The sequence below is a fragment of the Zosterops lateralis genome, assembly GCF_965231275.1.
Source record: "Zosterops lateralis genome assembly, chromosome: 1".
NCBI lineage: Eukaryota > Metazoa > Chordata > Aves > Passeriformes > Zosteropidae > Zosterops > Zosterops lateralis.
Window position 1 is genome coordinate 22,651,807 of NC_139762.1, and position 18,562 is coordinate 22,670,368.

Below are 18,562 nucleotides of genomic sequence, written 5' to 3' on the forward strand. Positions count from 1 at the left end.
TCAGAAGTAGAAACAAACAACCCCCCAAAACAAAAGAAAAAAACCAAACAAAACCAAACCAATCAAACAAAGGAGGTCAAATGTTTACTTCACAGTTTTGTTCTTGATGTGGGTAACTTTTTTGACCAAAGATTCCAGTTGAGAGAAAATTCAAAATTTTATGTATACAAATACTATACAGTAGCAGAGTGCTAATCAGAGTGCATGTTACTGTGAACAAAGCATTTACTCTGAGTTTTCTAAGGCAGAACAGATATACTGCTTTTATTAAAGGGTCATTGCAACACTCACCCAGAAATGGATGTCATGTGACTGAGTACAACAAACCAAGAGTTTTTATGGATACCATTTTAGAGGGACTACAAATTGTGACTGGAATTTTGAAAACTATTATGTAGAAACTTTGACTTGTGAGTTATCAAAACTCGAGCATATTATAAGCAACATTCAACTCCCCCCCCAAAAAAAAAATACACATAAATAAATAATTGAATATTATTTACCTGAGATGTAACAATGTCACAAGGGAATAAATACAGGGATAGAAAGAGCCAAAATAATAGTTTAGAGAAAAAAAGGCACTGGAAGTAGAAAGTGCTATTAACATTGTTAAACTACTTATATAAGTAGACTCTTTAAGCAGTAATCGCCAACACACATTATAGGACAATCAGAGTGTAGGATGGCTGAAGCGTCAACTATTGAAATGGAATAGAGCTGCAATTTTAGGAGAAATGAAGGCCAAGATTCTATCCTGAATTGGTATAAAGATGATGGTAAAACAACGCATGCACAACCCACACTGCTATTGCCTGAAGAGATGCATCAGTCACTGCAGAGAAGGTAAGCGGCATCACTGGTGGGCTATTAAGGGATTCAGAAAAGCATGTAAGAAACAGGGTTATAGTCACTGAGTCCTGTCCCACAGAAAGCCAGTCTGAAGAAGGTTCCATAACGGAAACAGAGTATTGATCCTACAGGAGCAGTAGCTACTTGAGTGTGTATCCAAATAGTTAATGATTTTAGGATCTATATTACCAGATACAGACACATGTAATTGTATTTTTTTGTATTTCAGTAGAAATTGTCAGAGGATTGTGCTCTGTGTAGAGAAATAAGTATGCAATGTTTCTCATCTATATAATTTTGGGTAAACACTTGCAATGTTCACCTACACTAGCAGAATCATAATATCCAGAACATCAGCAGCCTGAGGCCAACTGGAATTTTTATAATAAAAACATTAAGGAATCACAGAAAACTGAGCAAGTAGCTGGGAAAAAAATCATGACTAGGCACCAAGCAGTGAAAGGAGATATTACTTCAGAGAATCAACAACCACTAAGATCAGGAAAGAATGAAGAAACCTAATCTACTGTGGTAATTTTAGAGGATAGTCAAGTACTGTTACAAGAATCCAGTATTTTAGCCATAAATCATTACCATAAATCATTAACTAGATGTCTTTTTGTTACAACTAGCAGTATGTCTTGTAGAGTGTGACAGAAGACCTGGGGCTATCTGGAGCTATACAATTGCAAAAGACCTACATGGATTTTGCAAGAAAATCATAAGACAAGACTGAAGTAGGGTGACAATGCATTTTCTTGCTGAGGCAGTACCTAGCCTTGAGCTAGCAGAGCGTGAGACTGTGGGTTTAGAATCACAGAATGGTTGAGGCTGGAAGGTCATTTGGTCCAACCTCTCTGCTCACACAGGGTCCTCTAAAGCCCATTACTCAGTATTGCATCTTGGCTTCTGCATAGGTGGTTTCTCTTCCAGGGAAGGAGACTCCACAACCATTCTGGGAGAGCTGTTCCAATGCTCAGTGACCATCACAGTTCACACATCAATAAGTTCTTCCTCATATTTAAGGTGCAATTTCCTGTGCATTGGTTTCTCCCCATTGCCTCTTGTCCTGTTGCTTAGAACAACCGAGAAGAGCCTGGTCCATCCTCTTGAGCACTTCTCCTTAGATACTCATAACACTGGTGAACTCTCCTCTCAGCTTCCTCTTTTCAAGGCTGAACAGGCCCGGCTGTCCCACCCTCTCCTTGTAAGAAAGATGTTCCTGTCCCCCAATCATCTTTGCTCTCCTCTGCTGGATCCACCCCAGGAGCTCCATTTCTCCCTTGTACTGATGAGCCCAGAACTGGACACAGCTCTCCAGATGTGGCCTCACCAGGGCTGAGAGGAGGGGCAGGATCACCTCCCTGGGCCTGATGGCAATGCTCTTCCTAAAGCAGCTCAGGATACCATTGGCCTGCAAGGCCATGAGGGCACTGCTGGCTCATGGACAGCTTGTCCACCAGGACTCCCAGGTCCTTCTCTCAGAGCTACCTCTCAGCAGGGCAGTTCCTGGCCTGTACCCATGTGTAGGGTTATTCTTCCCCATGTACAGGACCCTGCATTTGTCTTTGTTGAATTTCAAAAGTTCTACTCCGCCAGTCCCTCCAGCCTGTCAAAGTCCCTCTGAAGGGTTGCCCAACACTCCAGAGCATCAGCCATTCCTCTCCCCTTTGTGTCATCCGTGCACTTCCTGAAGAGGCATCTACCTTTTCATCCAAGTAAGTGATGAACAAGTTAAACAATTCCAGTACTGAATCTTGGAGGACATTATTAGTGACAGTCCAACTAGACCTTGTGCCACTGCTCAAAACCCTCTGAGACCTGCCATTCAGCCAGTTCTCAATCCACCTCACTATCCCCTCATCCATTCCACTCTTCCTGAGTTTGCAAGGCATGGGGAATTGACAAGAAGCTTGCCAAGATTTTCTATGAGTAAGTGTCCTAAGCATGATATAATAAATATTTGCTTGCTTTAAACCCAGACAGAAGTACACTAAAACAACAAACCCAGCAACAACAAACTAGCATTTTGTAGCATGGCTAATCATACAAATAATATGGAACCACAGAGGGACAGGGACTTGGGGAATAGGTTCACAAAAGTGATACAGAAAAACATTTTCAAATAATAAAATCTGAAAAATAAGAACTAAGGATGCAGAACAAGCAGGAAAGAAGCCAAACAAATCAAAACAAATTCTAGTCCTAAAAAAAAAGAAGAAAAGTTATATTATTGGTAGCAGACAAGATCTGCTTGTTTTGATTGAGGTGTGTTGAACATTAAAATTTCAAGGATGGGAGAGGAAGAATGGGAACAAAAATCATTCACTTCAGTTCAACCCTTACTGAAGAGCTCTTAAATCTGACCACGCCAACATCAGTGGTTCAGACCCTTGAGAACTACAACAGCAATCACCACACCATCCACACATTCATTGTAAAAAGGGATATATTGCTCCTGGACGTGTAGGAGAATCATGTCAAGGTTTGAATTGCATACCTGTGAAGAAAAAGGATCTTAACTCAGATTTTTATCCTCTATTACTGATCAAATGAGGCCACCAAGTGGCAATGTAAATATTTTAAGTCACAAAGGAAAAGTGTAGTAACTTTTAATAACATAACTTAAGAGTATTAAAAAAGAATTATCAAGAGAAATGAACACAGATCAAATCTTATGTGCCATGGCATAAAGCAGTAATCTCATTTTTCTCACAAGTAATCTCGCAAGCATAACTTTCAAAAGCTACAGTGCTTAAGTCATGATGTCTTCAAATATTGCTTTCTTACTCATTTCAGGCAAGGGACCTTAAACCAACTTGCAACAAGTTTTAAAGCTCATAGATCGAAATTTACATCCTTCCAATCCTAAGTCACAAATATTCTTCATATTTCAGTGTTTCAGATTACTTTTTCTTGGCCAACTCTACTATGATGATATAATTTAATAAAATTCAGATTTTGTTCTTATTCTCCTTCTGTTCATGACTGTCACCCAAGTATGCTCTAAAAAGGCATATGGTACTCTGCTTTCCTTAATTCCTTCCAGTCCTTCCACAGAACTAAGTATCAGCAGTATGCCAAAAAAATGAGATGGGTGGAATTCCATCTTCTATCATGCCCTCAAACCTTTCTTTTAAAGGGTCCTGTATAGGTTTTCTAAGACATAAGGATAAGCAATAATGCCAAAGTGCAAGATCTACAAATAATCTGAAAAATTGATCCATTCTTAGAATTCTCATAGGGAAGAGTAATTTGGAAAAGTGCAACCACAACTTCAAATTATACCTAGCACGTTTCTGTACAAAGATTTTGGTAAATCAGATATTCGTAGATACCCAGATATGCTGGGAAAAAAAAAAATTAAAAAAAAAATAGCAAAGCAAAAAATAAGCCCAAATGATTTAAAACCACAAAATTAAAACCATCAAGCATGTGTGCCTCCTACATATACAGAATCACAGAATTATTAGAGTTGGAAAGGGTCTCTTGAGATCATCTTGTCCAAACCCCTGCCGAGACAGAGTCACCTGGAGCAAGGAACACAGCAACACAACCAGATATGTTTTGAATGTCTCTGGAGAGGGACACTCCTTGACCTCCCTGGGCAGCCCAGGGCAGTGCTCTGCCACCCTCAACACTCCTTATGTTGAGGTGAAAGTCCTTTTGGTTTACTTATGTTTCATATACAAAGCTAGGCAGCTGACTGGAATCCATGAGATGTGCTCTATGCTATCAGTATACTCAAAATTACCCTGAAGTGCAATAGTAGAATGTATCACATTTCACACCAATTTGTGTTTTGCTCCTAACTGAGGAGTCTTAGGTGATAGCTTGAGATCAACTTCATTTTTTCCTACTATAAATGACAATACAGTGCCAACTTTGTGGGTTAATCCTGGTCAGCAACTAAGGCCCATGCTGCCACCTATTCACTTCTGCTCAGTGGGATGGGAGAGAGAATTGTACCGGGAAAGGAGCAAAAACTGTGGGCTGAGTTAAAGATGGTTTAATAAGTGAAGCAAATCAGTATAGGCAAGCAAAGCAAAATAAGGAATGCATTTACTGCTTCCCATCAACAGGCATACCTTTAGCCATTTCGAAAGCGGGGCACAGTTACTTGGGAAGACTAATGGTATAACTCACATGTCTGTGCTTCTTCCTTCTCTCCCTGAGTTTTTACCACTGGACACAATGCCATATGGTATGGAATAACCTTTTTATCAATTGGAATCAGTTGTCCTGGACGTGCTCCCTGGCAGCTTCTTACACATCCCCAGTGCTTAAACATCTTTGCATCAAGAATTTTTCCCAATATCTGTTCCTTTGTTGCAGCTTCTGGCAATTGCCCCTTTGCTCTGCACTCTTCAGAAAAGCCTCTTCCTCTTATCCTCCCACTGGCTAGTTGAAGGCAGTAAGATTTTTTCTTAGTCTATTTTTCTTACAGAGAGGCTTTAAAAATTTAAGACTTATCAGAGTAAATTTTCTTATAAACTTATTGAGCTTTCCAAAGCAGCTGATGATATTCAAATTATTATTTTTTAGTATTTTGAAGTCGTCTAGAACCTTTTTACATTTTTTGCTTTGATAAGACCTTAGTGGAAGATAAACTATATTTGAAAAAAGCAACAATTTTTAAGGAAATCCATTCACTTGAGGATTAAAACCTATTAATATTGAAACCTAAGGCTTGGTTTGGCTGATAAGTCTGATTTAATCTTAAATCTCTTTAAAGTATAAAAATAAAAACTTGCAATTTCTGGGAAAAACATAGAGGAGAAGAATGAGAAGATACTTCTGTTTTTAATATATGTAGAAAAGTTCTCCTAGTTTTTGTTGGTCTTTTCTCATTTTTGATTGCTTGTTTGTTTGTTGTTGTTTTTTAGTTGGTTGGTTGGTTGGTTGGTTGGTTGGTTGGGGTTTTTGTAAAATATTAGTAATTATCCAGTATGTTTATCATCAGTTCAAGAACAACAGTTCTTGCAGTTGAAATTGCTAATCGGCACAGACTAAATCTACTTTAGCCTTAGCTTGAATTTAATTGAAAGTTTACTCAATCTGCACAAATCTCTTAACAGAAGCTACAGAAACAATGGGCCTTAAAAAGGCCCCAGAGAAGCAGAAAGAAACCTGAAGACAGGCATTTAATTTCTGAGAGGCAACAAGCAACACATGCAAACATTTCCCCTTGATAGTCTGAAAGAAAAAGTAAAGAACAGCTTGTTTCAATCTTTAAAAGTAGAGCCATTTATAATTAATAAAAAAAGTATTATTCTTGATTCCAATGTAGAAAGGATATCCTCCTTCAGATTTACCTGTGCCTCCACTTCTTCATGATGTTTCTGGAGCAGGGAGGAAGAGAGGCAGAAACAAAATTATTAACTACTCTATAGTGAATTTGAATGGTAATATGCTTGGAAAAGCATCTACTCAAGCAATGAAGAAGCTTTACTTTAGAGAAGGCAGAACAGTTTACTTACCATTTCATATCAAGTTCAATGAAGAGAAAGGTCAAATTTATTCAGTTAAATGTTGAGTGAGGTGAGAACACACCATATCAAGTAATACATGATGGTCTTGGAAATTTCGGTAAGTGGTAATACTTGAATCAATTTATGAGATATCTTCTGATGAAAAAAGTTTATATGCTACTACATTTTATAAAATAGCCACCTATATGGTAGTCTACTTTTCAAATTTATGTCAACATAATTCCTCTTCCTGTAACACAATTGTGCTGGACACAGTTCTTGTTTGATAGGAACTGTCAGAAATAGCTTTATATCTACAAGGGATAGTCTCCAAAGAGACCATAATCCAGTGGGGATTTTCATGTCAGTAGACAGAAATTTTTATGTTTCATTAATAGAAATCGGTAGGTTGGAATTTAACAGACTTAGGAGTATTATGTACGTAACTCACTAAAATGAAGAGTTTCACCAAAATTTATTTCACCATTGACCCTCATTGCAAACAAACAGTTTGTAAATCAAACAGAATTATTTTCTTAGGCTGAAAGGGAACTTCCTCCCATGAAGGAAGCAAATCAAATTAAGCCATACAGTTTCACACCTTCCCAATGACCCAGCCAAATCTACTCCTTCACAACCACAAACCGCCATTAGTTTACTGCTAGACTTTCTTCTGAAATGTTTTATCTTCCTGTTTTCCAGGGACATGGATTCATGCAATTCTGCGTCTTGACGCCAAGGCAAAGCCCTATAGCCGGAGCTCTTCCAAGCACGCCTTAGTTCAGAGCTGGGCCCGCTGTAGTTTGGTGGCAAAGGGTATTCCCACTTCACTCCCATATCCACACAAGCATGGCCTGTAAAGCTTTTGTATTCCATAAGGCATTGTCCAGCGCTGCAACAGACTGCCCAGGGAGGTGACGGAGTCACGGCCTGGAGGAGTTCAAGAACCCATGCGGCACTAAGTGGCATCCAGTTGACATGGTGGTGTTCAGTCAAAGGTTGGACTCGATGATCTCAGAGGTTTTTTCCAACCTCAATGGTTCTGTGATTCTACAATGCTAGTTAACGACTGACAGCATTTCAAGCTCTAAAAGCCACAAACCAGGGAAGTTCTCACATTCTAGACGGCAAAGCGCTAAGAAGGGAAAGAACTGATAACAATCAAAGGAAGAGGCTCGGAGACCCCCCCGCGGCCCCTCAGGTGCGGCGCCCCCCCGCCCCCTTCCGCCGGGCGCGCGCCCCTGGGGAGCGCCCCCGCCCCTCGGGACGGCCGCCAGGCGGCGCCCCCCGCGCGCTGATTGGCTGGCGGCGCCGCGCTCTGCGGCGCTGTGTCCGCCCGGTGCCGGGAGCGGGGGGGGCCGAGCCGCCCCCGCCGCGGGGTCCCCGCGCGTCCCCGCCCGACCCGCCGCCGCCTCGGGCGCTCCGGGACCGGGCAGCGGGAGGAGGAGCGGGGAAAGCACGGGGGCCTCCTCATCCGCTTCCTTCTCGTCCGCGTGCGGCGGCAGGCGCAGCATCCTGGAGAGCGGGAGGCCGGGAACAAAGGCTCCGCGCCAGCCCCGGCGGCTGCACCTGCCCTGCCCAGCGGAGATGGCGTCCCTCGGCTTAGGGGGGCTCAACGTCTCCGCCCGGAGGAAGAGCGTCCCGTCCCGCAACGCCGCGGTGGAGAGGCGGAACTTGATCACGGTGTGCAGGTGAGCCCCGGGCCAGGGCCCTGCTCCCCCCGAGGGCACCGTCCCCCCTCGCTGCCGCCCCCGCTCCGCGCAGGTGGGTCGGGGGTCGGAGCGGGAGCGGCGGCCTCGCCGCGGCCCTGTCCGGGGCAGGGAGGCCGGTGCCGGCCCGCGGGGATGGATGGGGCAGCCTCTTCCATCCATCCTGACTCAGCTCCTGCGGGAGCGTTTCGGGAGGGTGTCCGGGCGAGGGCAGGGGCTCACCGGGCAGTGCCGCTGCTGCGGGGCGTCCGGTGGCCCCTTTTGAGGCGGGGGCCGGGGGGGTTGATCTCGGCCCCGTGCTCGCGTTCTCGGGCGAAGGGCAGGGCAGGGCAGGGTGAGCGCTCTGCAGCGCTGGGATCCTGCGGGCACCGCTGGTGTAGCCGCCCTTCAGCTGAGGCGGTCCGGCCGCGGGTCAGTCCGGAGTTAGTGCGGTAGGGTAGGTTTGGGGTCAGTGGGGTGTGTGCGGGAACAGAAGAGGGGGAGCTGCCGTGGGGGCCGCTGGCCCAGCCCCCGGTGCCGCAGGAGCATCCCGAGGAGACTGCGCTCCGGGATATTTTTATCTACGAAATCTGGAGCAGGAGATCTGCAGTACTAGAGCTACTGTATTCAAATGTCTTTATTTCTTTTTTTTATTATTTTTTTAAGCATCTCATGCAAGCTTAATAGCAGTTTCTGTGACGTTCCCTTTCGGCGTTTCCAGTGCTGTCACTGTGAAATTCATGCAGCATTTCCAGGTGTGCAGCAGTGACCTGTAACGTCATGACAAACTTCTAAATACGTGGATATGCCAGTAGTGATGGCTCCATTCGGTCGTTTGTTTCAATTGCTTAATTTTGAAGTTTTTTAAGTAATTTCAGTTATCTGGGAAAGGTCTTCAACAGATTCATGAGGGTTATGATATAATTTTAGCTTTTGCAAATCTTATTAAAGTGCCAGGACAACTATTAGATAATTTTGTACCATCATCACTTAATGCTGCAGCAGGATTTTAAAAAACTCATAGAACCTCATCTTTTCCACTCTTTTTTTTTTTTTTTTTTTTTTTTTTTTTTTTTTTTTTTTTTTTATGGTATACTGTTAGCATTGTATCATTGTATCATTCATCTCGTGAATTTGCTTCAATATTCCTTCAAGTCATAGTATCTGTGTTTGAGTAGCATGAGTACTATTCTGTCTTTTCTCAGGCTTGTAAGCTTATCTCTGCTCCTACCTGTGAAAAAGATACACAACAAAAAAAAACAAATTAAGAGGTTTTTTTTAATTAAACCTCCTGAAGTATCTTAAATAATAGAAGTTTTCAGTTTCACTGTTATTACAGAGATGCATATATTGCCAATCTGAGTGTTTAGAAAACACCAGTTTTATCAAGTAATGATACAATTGTACATTCCTTTTTAAAGGAATATATTTTGTTCTACAGAATTTGTTATTTTTTCTGCCTCCCACTTCAGAAGAACTCTTCTGTACTCTGTGCTGTTACTTTGTTCTATTGGTTTATTTGATGTTCTTGTCCTGAAATTGAAATGATGGTGTAATGTATTTAAAAATGCTTAGCAATCTGAGGAAGTTCAGTTAAACACATACAAAATAAAGAGCTACTGCAGAAACTGCTTGAGATTGGCTTATTTTTATTATTTTCAGTAAAGCGACTTTGCTTTATCTTCACAAAACCTGAAGTTCTCAGTTTGTCAATACACATTAAAAACTGGAAAGGATACTGAGGAAAAGGGATTTGCATTATTATTATGTATGTAAATTTATTTTTATTTTGCCAGTGTAAGTGTAAATGTTTAAAATATTTCTGTGCTTTACTGTAGTTACTACATATTTTCTACTTTGGAAAAGTGTTACTTGTTAGGAATAGCCACGTTAGTTATTGAAAAGAGTAAAATAGTAGTCCTTTCCAATCAGAATTCTGTGAAAATAAGAAAATGTTCTGGTAAAAAATAGCTCCAGTCAATTGATCCAATCAAATTTGGATGGTATGGCTTGCTCCCCAGTGAAGGGGAAAGATCACAAGGACGATACTCTTCTGAGTTACCATCTGTTAACAGTCTCTGATAATTTAATGAATTATTTTTGTCAAAACTTCAATTTTGCATATTTTTACTTAATAGTTATACCAGACTTTAGACTTTTCATCTTTTCTTACAGTGATGATACCTAACTTCTTTTGCAGATGTGGATAGTTTCTCATATTTGCAAATTTTTGGAAAAAACAGGGTTTTTCCACTGAAATGTTGAGTGTCACTGTAGCCTTGGAAAGTGGCATCGATACTTAAGTTCCATAAACCAATTGCATGTGAAAATGCATGGCTGTGTTATTGTAACTGCACAACCATGATTTAAATCAGAATAATTCTCAGGACTTTTTTTCTTTGAGTACATAATGCGTGTTCTAAGCTTTGTCTCTCTCTTTACCTGTTTTCCCTGAAGTTTGATCCCTTTAATTTTCTGGTAAATGGCACTGAGATCTTTTACTAGTTCTAGATTGTTCAATTTGTTTTAATCTAGTCTTCAATAGGATTCATAGATCAAAGATACATATAGATACAGAATAACTGAGATGGGCCTCAGAAGTGATGTTCATGGCTTAAATGCAGAATATTAACACATTATTGAATAACTCTTAGGAAATATGTTTTTAAAACAGTGATTTTGCCAATACATGCAAGACCTGTTGCACTGACATTGAGCCTTAGCTGAACTGTCAAGTTTCATGACCAAGCCATATTTAGCATAAGGCATTGTATTGTTTCATCATCTTAGGGATTATTCTATAGTAATAGTTCAAATTCTTTAAAATAGTATTTTAATGACACTTTCCAAATTGCAAGCTTAGTAATTATGAGGAAATCCTTTCATTAATTTCAAAACTTAAAAGGAGGTGCAGAATTGGACAAGGAAAAGGAACAGGTTCACACACCAGTCTAATTTCCCGCTTTTTTGCTTTTTGGTTAGAGGCTTGTTGCTGTTTTGGAAATAAGCCTATAGATGTGGGATGTATCCACAAAAGGTTTGGCTTTGCTTTGGAGTTATTCAAGAAACTTGGGAGACCTTCTTGCACATCTTGCAAAACAGTGGAAGAACCTACCCTAAAAAGATTGGTTTAAGTCTTTCTTATTCAAGAATGTCTCAATCTTATGTAATTCAGAAGGTCTTTTTAAGGTTGGAGTATGCTACTGTTTCTACATCTTCTTTTTGGCTCAAGCAAGAGTAGATTTGTGACAGAGAAAAATGTGTAATAATCCAAAAATATCAAAGTTCATGAAGGTAATTTAGAAACACTGATATTGGAATCTCTCCAGTGGCAGTTACTGTATTAAAAAAAACAAACCCAAGGAAAGCTGGGGAGTAAAAGTCGTTGCAGTAACATAATGAGAAGTCTTGGATAGAAGACTTCTTGTTTTTAAAAGTCTTGAAGCAACAGGTATTATAGTAACAGAAGTGACATTACTCATCTGCTCTCACAGTCCACTTAGAAGTTAACCTCTGATGTGTAAGCAGTGTTGCTCTGGAGTGCAGTGCTGCTGTGGCAGCCCAGTGGAGAAGATAAAGTGTGGTGGTGCTTTGGCTGTTTTCCTTGGTAACAAGTGACAGGACAAGAGGAGAAAGCCTCAAGTTGCACCAGGGAGATTTAGATTTGGTATTCAGAGAAATTTCTTCACGGAAGTGTTGGTCAGGCATTGGAACAGAATGGCCAGGGAAGTGTAGGAACACCATTCCTGGAAGTGTTCCAAGAAAATGTGGATATGGTACTTGAGGACATGGTTTAGTGGTGGACTTGGCACTGTCAAGGTTGGACTCTGTGATAATAATTCTTTTCCAGCCTTAGAGGTTCTTAGAGGTGAAGATGGAGGCAGTACAGGGAACCAAGGAAGCAGCTCCAGCTCTAGATATTTGGACAGTTTTTCTTCATAGCTCTTGCGTACTTTCAACCTGACCTTTTGTTTCTTGACTTTCAGTTTCCATGTGGCTCCACATAACTCTGCAAGAGTGTGGACCTTCTGGTCTGGGGCCCATACACTGGAAACAATTTCAATAACTGAGGAGAATTGCTTACTTAGTGCTTACAGTGTAACATTTTCCAAAGGCAAAACTTCTATTCACCCTTAATCCTTTTTCCAATATACATGGAAAACATGGTGAAGTGTGAATATCTAATATGCAAGACGTGCTCATGACTTTTAACTTGCACTTAAATATATGTTTGACTCTTTGGAGTATTTGGAGGAAAAAAGATAACACAAAAGTATTTACCTAAGAAGTTTTTTAAAATCTCAAAAAAATATTTGTAGTGAATCAGATTTTGCTTGGTAGTGCTGTTGTCTTCCTGGTCTATGGAAGTAAGTACATGCTTGCACTCCCTGTAAGTTCTCCTAAAAGCAAATTTAACTGAACTTGACTATAAAGGTGTAGGTTTTTGGTGAAAGGGTTGAGTAGATGAAAATTAACATTTCTGATGTTATGGCAGTAATATGTGCACTTAACAATGACACCATTTTGATGATGAGCTCTTAGACCCTTTTATAATCAGACCCTAGATATATAAATTTTTTTTGATTCCTTAAATATTAGATTTTTTTTTCTTCACCTGAGTTGCAGAATGCTTTAAAAAAAAAAGGCAGCTTATCTCTGATTTTTATAAATGTTTGTGAAATAGCTCTTAGGTGTTTCTTCTTGAATATATGTCAAATTCTATATAGGTATTCCATACCTATTAGTGAACTTTCAAGTATGACTTTTAATACAGGAAAAGTAGATATAGCTTTATATTGTACTCTACTTGATTTTGCAGTTTATGGATGATCATATCTCTGAGTTTTAAGATGATATTCCTGTATACAGGGCAGTACGTCACTCTGCTAACTCACTCTCTATCTTGTGTATGGATGTGTGAGTGATGTGCTGCACCGTATCTTTTTCAGACCTGCATGGTGTGGGACGACTCATCTTGTTACAGTTAATATAAGCTTAGTCATGGCATTGCTATAGGTATTTATTTTTCACAATCAAGTTTTTTTTTAATCAAAAGTTTCTCAGCTCTGATATAGCTTTGAGGAAGCAATAAGTTCTGCCTTAGAAGAGTCAATAGCAGTTAACTGATGGGCATGCATGTCTCTCATTTACTCAAAATTGGTTAAAAATGTGGAGGAGTTCAAAACTGAGTCATAATTTGGCACTGCAGGAGAAGCTTCCTCCTCCACCCTAATTCACTCCTAATTCCTGTTCTGCAAAAAAACACTACAACAATTGGAGCCTGCAGGAAAGGTTAGATAGGGAGTTTTTATTCAGAAGTTTACTGAGTAAAACAAAATTGGGTGGAAACTCTTGAGCTATGTGTCAATTTAGTTTGAGCATATTAGTTTTGTGCATCAGAAGGCTGTGCTAACTCCACAAAGGGGGCACTTACTTCTGTAGTATAGAGCATTTCAAAATAGTACCAGTGTAAGGGGGCTTCATTCCTGCCCATGCCTATAGTGCTGTGCTGCTTCTGCAGCTGTGCCATAGAAGTGCTTCTGTTGAGATACTGTGGAGGATATTTTTTAGGAATGTATCCATATGTGGATATTTATCCATATCCACTTCTCCCCTCCTTTCCAGTACTGAAAATCTAGAACAGTTCATAATGACTGCCATAAAAAAGAGAACTGGCAAAACTGAGGAAGCCGGTGCTGGCTCAGGTGTGGGATCTGGGAGGAGCAGGCAGAGTGAGAACATCCTGAGTTGCTACTGTTGACATTTGGGTGTTGTGAAAACTACCTCCTCAGGCTGTACAAATTAGTATTAATACAAATAAGATTGTTGCAAAAAACGTAGTAAATGCTTCAGATTTAATACTTTTAAGTTTGAAATGTGTGAAATTGAAAACTGGGAAAACAAGTTACAGAAAGGAAAATAAAAATGGATGATGATTAAAATTTGAAGGCAAAAGAACAACAATTTTTGTCACATTTGTTGAGGTTTGAACTATCCTCTGAATAAGAATAAAAGTTTGTATAAATGTGTAGGTGTAAATAAACACGGCAAACTGGCCAGCTGACTAGTTACATCTTGTCTGCTTTTTAAAGTGACTTGATTTGGCCTTTCCAGTTTTAAATGTTAGATCATTGAAATTGAAACCTTTTCTATAATAATGAAGTAATGTAGTGCTGAATAAGGATTACCCCCATTCACAGGAAAATTAGCCTAAATGAATGCAGAGTTAACAATACATAAAAATTCATTGTTTTATAATATGTCTAAAATAAGATTATTTTTGCATTAGGATGAAATTAGAGTGTTCTCATAATAGGATAAAGTTTGTATTTCTGATTACTGGACATGGATTTTTGGGAATAAAACAGCACTGACAAAATGTCAAAAAATGGTTATGTTTAGGATTACAAAGAGGAACTGATGTTGGATGCTTTTGAGTGCTTGTTTTTCTACAACTTCATTAAAATAGTTTAGAGAAAAATAATTAGCTCATTTCTATGTGGAAAGGGTGGGGATTTTTGTTTTCTTTCCATTTTAAGGCTTTATGCCTAAGACCAACAATGACAATTGCACTTCTATGCTATATCTGAAAATTTTGTGTGTTCCTGTTGCTCTGACTGAACTTGAAATCATCGAGGTGGATTCTGGTTCCTTTCTCTTTTGGTTTATACAAACTACTGCCCTGCTATAGAGCACCAGTAATTATTCATACAATTTATGATTGTCCTGTATTTTTCCTCTAGGTTTTCAGTCAAGACTCTGATTGACCGTTCCTGTTTTGAAACTATCGATGATACTTCCCCTGAATTTAATAATTTTGCAGCTATTCTGGAACAGATTCTAAGTCATCGACTGAAAGGTATGTTAACTTCTTTACTGGTGATGATTTTGCCGTGAGAATTTGTTTATACAAAACGAATGTGCATCTGTGCAAACTCCTTGATGCTGAATGAAAGCATTGGCTTTCTTTGTGTGTCTGTCCTATTGCTGTTACCTTCCTGATTTTCTGCATTACTATGGAAAAGTAAAAGCAACTGTTTCTGTAAAATATGTTGCCAATGATTTTGTTGGAAGCCTTCTGGACTGGTAATTAAGCAAGTGAATGTTGCCATGGTTGCTGAGCACTGTCTGCTTTTCTGCTTTATGATAAGACTGTGTCCTAAGATTCTAAAAGACTATTATGTTATCTGCTTCAGTAGGAGCTACAGAGTGTGTCTGGTGCTGCTCCCATTTCTTTCTCCTTCCCTTGCTTTTGTTGCCTTCTTTTCCAGATACTGTTTTTAGGTTCTTTCATTCTATTGCTCCACCACTTTAGTGAGGCTGTTTTTTCTGCTGTAATGTCCTGGATTAGATTGCTTTTGAGAAAGGTTGGTTGTTGATTTTCTTCTTGTAACAAGTCAGATGTTCTAATTCCAGATAATGTCTGTTTGCATTTTCCAGTTGTTCTAGAGGAAGCTGCTTTGGTCAGAGAACAGGGTGCTTTAGCAGTAACAGTCACTAGAAGAGGACCTTCTCATTTCTCAGATCTGTGTACAGTTTCTGAAATGATTTCTGCATTATGGAGAACATCATAATCATCTAAATATAGATGTGTAATATGACAATCTACTCATTTTCATACTTTTTAATGTTCATAACCAAGCTTTGTGAACAATACTGTGTGTAGGCTGACATTTGAGTAGCACAATTACTACCTGCTGTGGTTCTGTCAGAGGAGGAAAAAAATGGTGCACAGTATGGTACAAATGTAGGGTTTGTCACATTGTGACAAAGATTTTTGGAGTGATTATGGGTACTTAGCAGCTTGCCTCTGCAGGGAAATTGCTCTCTTTTCTCCTTCTCCTCCAACTTCAGCAATATTTGTGCAAAAGTCATTGTAAATTTTATTCGTCAACATTATTTTGCTTCACAGTCTTTTATTCAGGACAGGCAGTACGGAGAAGAAACCTTGACAGGTTGGCAAATGGAATTTGCAAGTAAAAAATAATTTCAAGTAAGAAATGGAGAAATTCAAATAAGTGAATTTGTTTCACTTTTCCCCTTGTAATTGCTAGTTTGGTTTTCTAAATTTGCAGAGTTAAAATTACAGAAAAAGGCAGGAACTTGTGAATTGTGTTACAAATGGAGAATGTTTTGGTAATAAGCTAGTTAACTGCATGTAATTTAAAAAAAATAAATAATAAAGCAGAAATTGAGATATGTACCATGACACTTCACATTTTGAGAGGGTATGTATTCTACAACTCAGGGATTGAAAGAAATTGTATTTTATTGATGGAATAGACAAATATATTCTGAATGCATACTTGGTGCAAGTAGGAATAGACTAAAAGCAGACTGGTGATTGCAGTGGGTTGTATAAAGTGTTTTGAAACTGGCAGAACATATTTGATCTGTTTGTCTATGGTAAGATAAATAGCTTCATCGCATCAAAGTTGTCAGGATAATCTCATGGCAGTGTAGTTAAATGGATGATCCAGATTTGAGAGTTTAAGTATATAGAATTTTACTTTCTTAAGGCCATGGCAGTTCTTAATCTTTAGCTTCCTTTGGAAGTACTGGGTGAGGAAGGAAGAATAAAAAAAAAGGATTTATTTTATGTTATAAAGTTTACTTTTATTAGAAAACTTTTACTGGTAACTGTTCTGACATTAAATTTAATGTATTTTTAAGGAGCAAAGCATTGTCTTGATGGAATATTGTGACTGTTTGTTTTATTGGTTTCATGCTTAATTAGGATCCAGACAAAAACCCCAACCCCAAAATGGCAGGAAGAAGGATGGTTATTTTAAAGGGAAAAGAGTTTAACTACAGGGTTATTAGAATTTTACACTTTTTTTAAAACCATTGCAATTAAAAATTCTGCAATAGTGGTTGTCCAAGCCTTATGTCATCTTAGGTGTCCTGGAAAAAATGGTCACTGTTGAAACACAAGCACCATGTAAAATAGATTTGTGATAGGTACCTGATCTGATGCTCCTGGTAGCAAAAGGGTCATGAAATAGGATTTTTTATTTAATAATCATGAGTGGTTTTGTTGATTTGGTTTTTTACATTCACTCTCATTGAAGAATTAAGTTTTGGAAAATTTTTAGATGTCATCTAGTCCAACCTCTTGCTCAAAGTAGAGCTGTCACAGATCACTCATGACATAGTCCAGTTGTAATGAAAATTTTCATGATGTTTCTTAAATTCAGTGCAGTTTGCTACAGATTTTTGTTCTCCCCTACTGCCTAACTTTGACTTTGTGCTTATTTTTCCTGCCTGCGTTCTTCATGGCATCCTGTAGTGAGCCAGACCAAGAAATTAAACAGGCAGAAAACTGATGGCGTTCCCCATGAATGCATTTTTTTAGCCCAGCTGCTCATGTTCTTAAGAATATTTTACATGTGAGTATTTGCTTAGTAGTAAAATGAGATTGGCAGAAGCAAACCAGCTCACGCAACAGAGGTCTGATGCCCCTTGAATACTTATCTGTTCATGTGATACAGAAGACTTGGCACATATGGCACCAAAATAGTTCCAAGAAAGGTAACATAATATGCTGCCAATAAGTATCAGTCAGGAATAGGCCACTGTTGACAGTAAAAGCAATCTTAATTGCCCTAAGGATGAGAGAGTTTGAGCAAGCTGTGTTGTTTTTTAAGGGGCGGCCTTAAGCTCTAGAAAGTGGAGAGCTATTTCCCTGTACCATGTAACACTACATGGGCAGTATACCTGGTACTTCCTACAAGCGCTGGATGTATTGAGAATGTGGAGTAGACCAAAGATCATAATGAGGAGGATATAAGGCATATGTCCTCCTTGTCATGGAAGTAAACTGTGCAGCATCCCTGTTGGCAAGATACTACTGGACAGGGCAGTTGAAAGTCTTGAAAAGGGAGGAGACAAGAAGTAATAGAAAAAAAGGTTAGTGATTAATTACTCTTATTTCTTCTTAGGAATAAGCTTTTTTGCATGGTTTTACAATATAGCAGAAGTTAAGTGTTACTCTGGGGGGATACAGGGACAACGTATTTGAAGGTCCAAATTAGACCTATAGTCCTGAAAGGAATTTCACAAATTTGTATACAAATGTATGTGTGTTTGATAATCCTTAAAGCAAGGTGAATCATTTCAGGAGCCATTTTTTTCTCATATAGTTGTTTGGAATTTTTTCCATTCTTGACCATTCTGTACTGTGAAGATGATGCAGTAATGCAGTATCTTGTAGTCATCTGTGTGGTTTCTTGTTTTCATTTTTGGCCACAGATTTTTCAGATATATTTCCTGTAAGTGTCTTTTCTTTCAGACCAGCTAAGTATATATGGGTAGTGCAGAAATAGTAGGACATCAAGTATTCAGTAACAGTACTTGGGATTTGATCTCAAATATATCCAAGCTGATTTAAAACCTGAGGTAATTTCAAAGTCATGTGTACTTTGTCTTTACTATATAACTAGATTGTACTATTTTCTGCCTTTTCCTATCACTTTAAGTTAGTGTTAAGTGAGTTAGTAAACATGAGTTAAGTGAGTTAGAAAAACATTAATAACTCTTGTAGATATCTATGGC

At 39.1% G+C, this 18,562-nt stretch overlaps 1 protein-coding gene across 1 annotated transcript in view; it reads left to right on the forward strand.

Annotated features, from left to right (window-relative positions):
- The first annotated feature begins 7,890 nt into the window (after window positions 1-7,890).
- RUNDC3B (RUN domain containing 3B) overlaps window positions 7,891-18,562 on the forward strand; it is a 48,300-nt gene continuing 37,628 nt past the window's right edge. Inside the window, exons 1-2 of the mRNA XM_083876818.1 lie at window positions 7,891-8,011; window positions 14,752-14,867. Of these exons, the coding sequence (XP_083732944.1) occupies window positions 7,908-8,011; window positions 14,752-14,867 (220 nt within the window). The 5' untranslated portion in view covers window positions 7,891-7,907. The remainder of the gene's footprint in view (window positions 8,012-14,751; window positions 14,868-18,562) is intronic.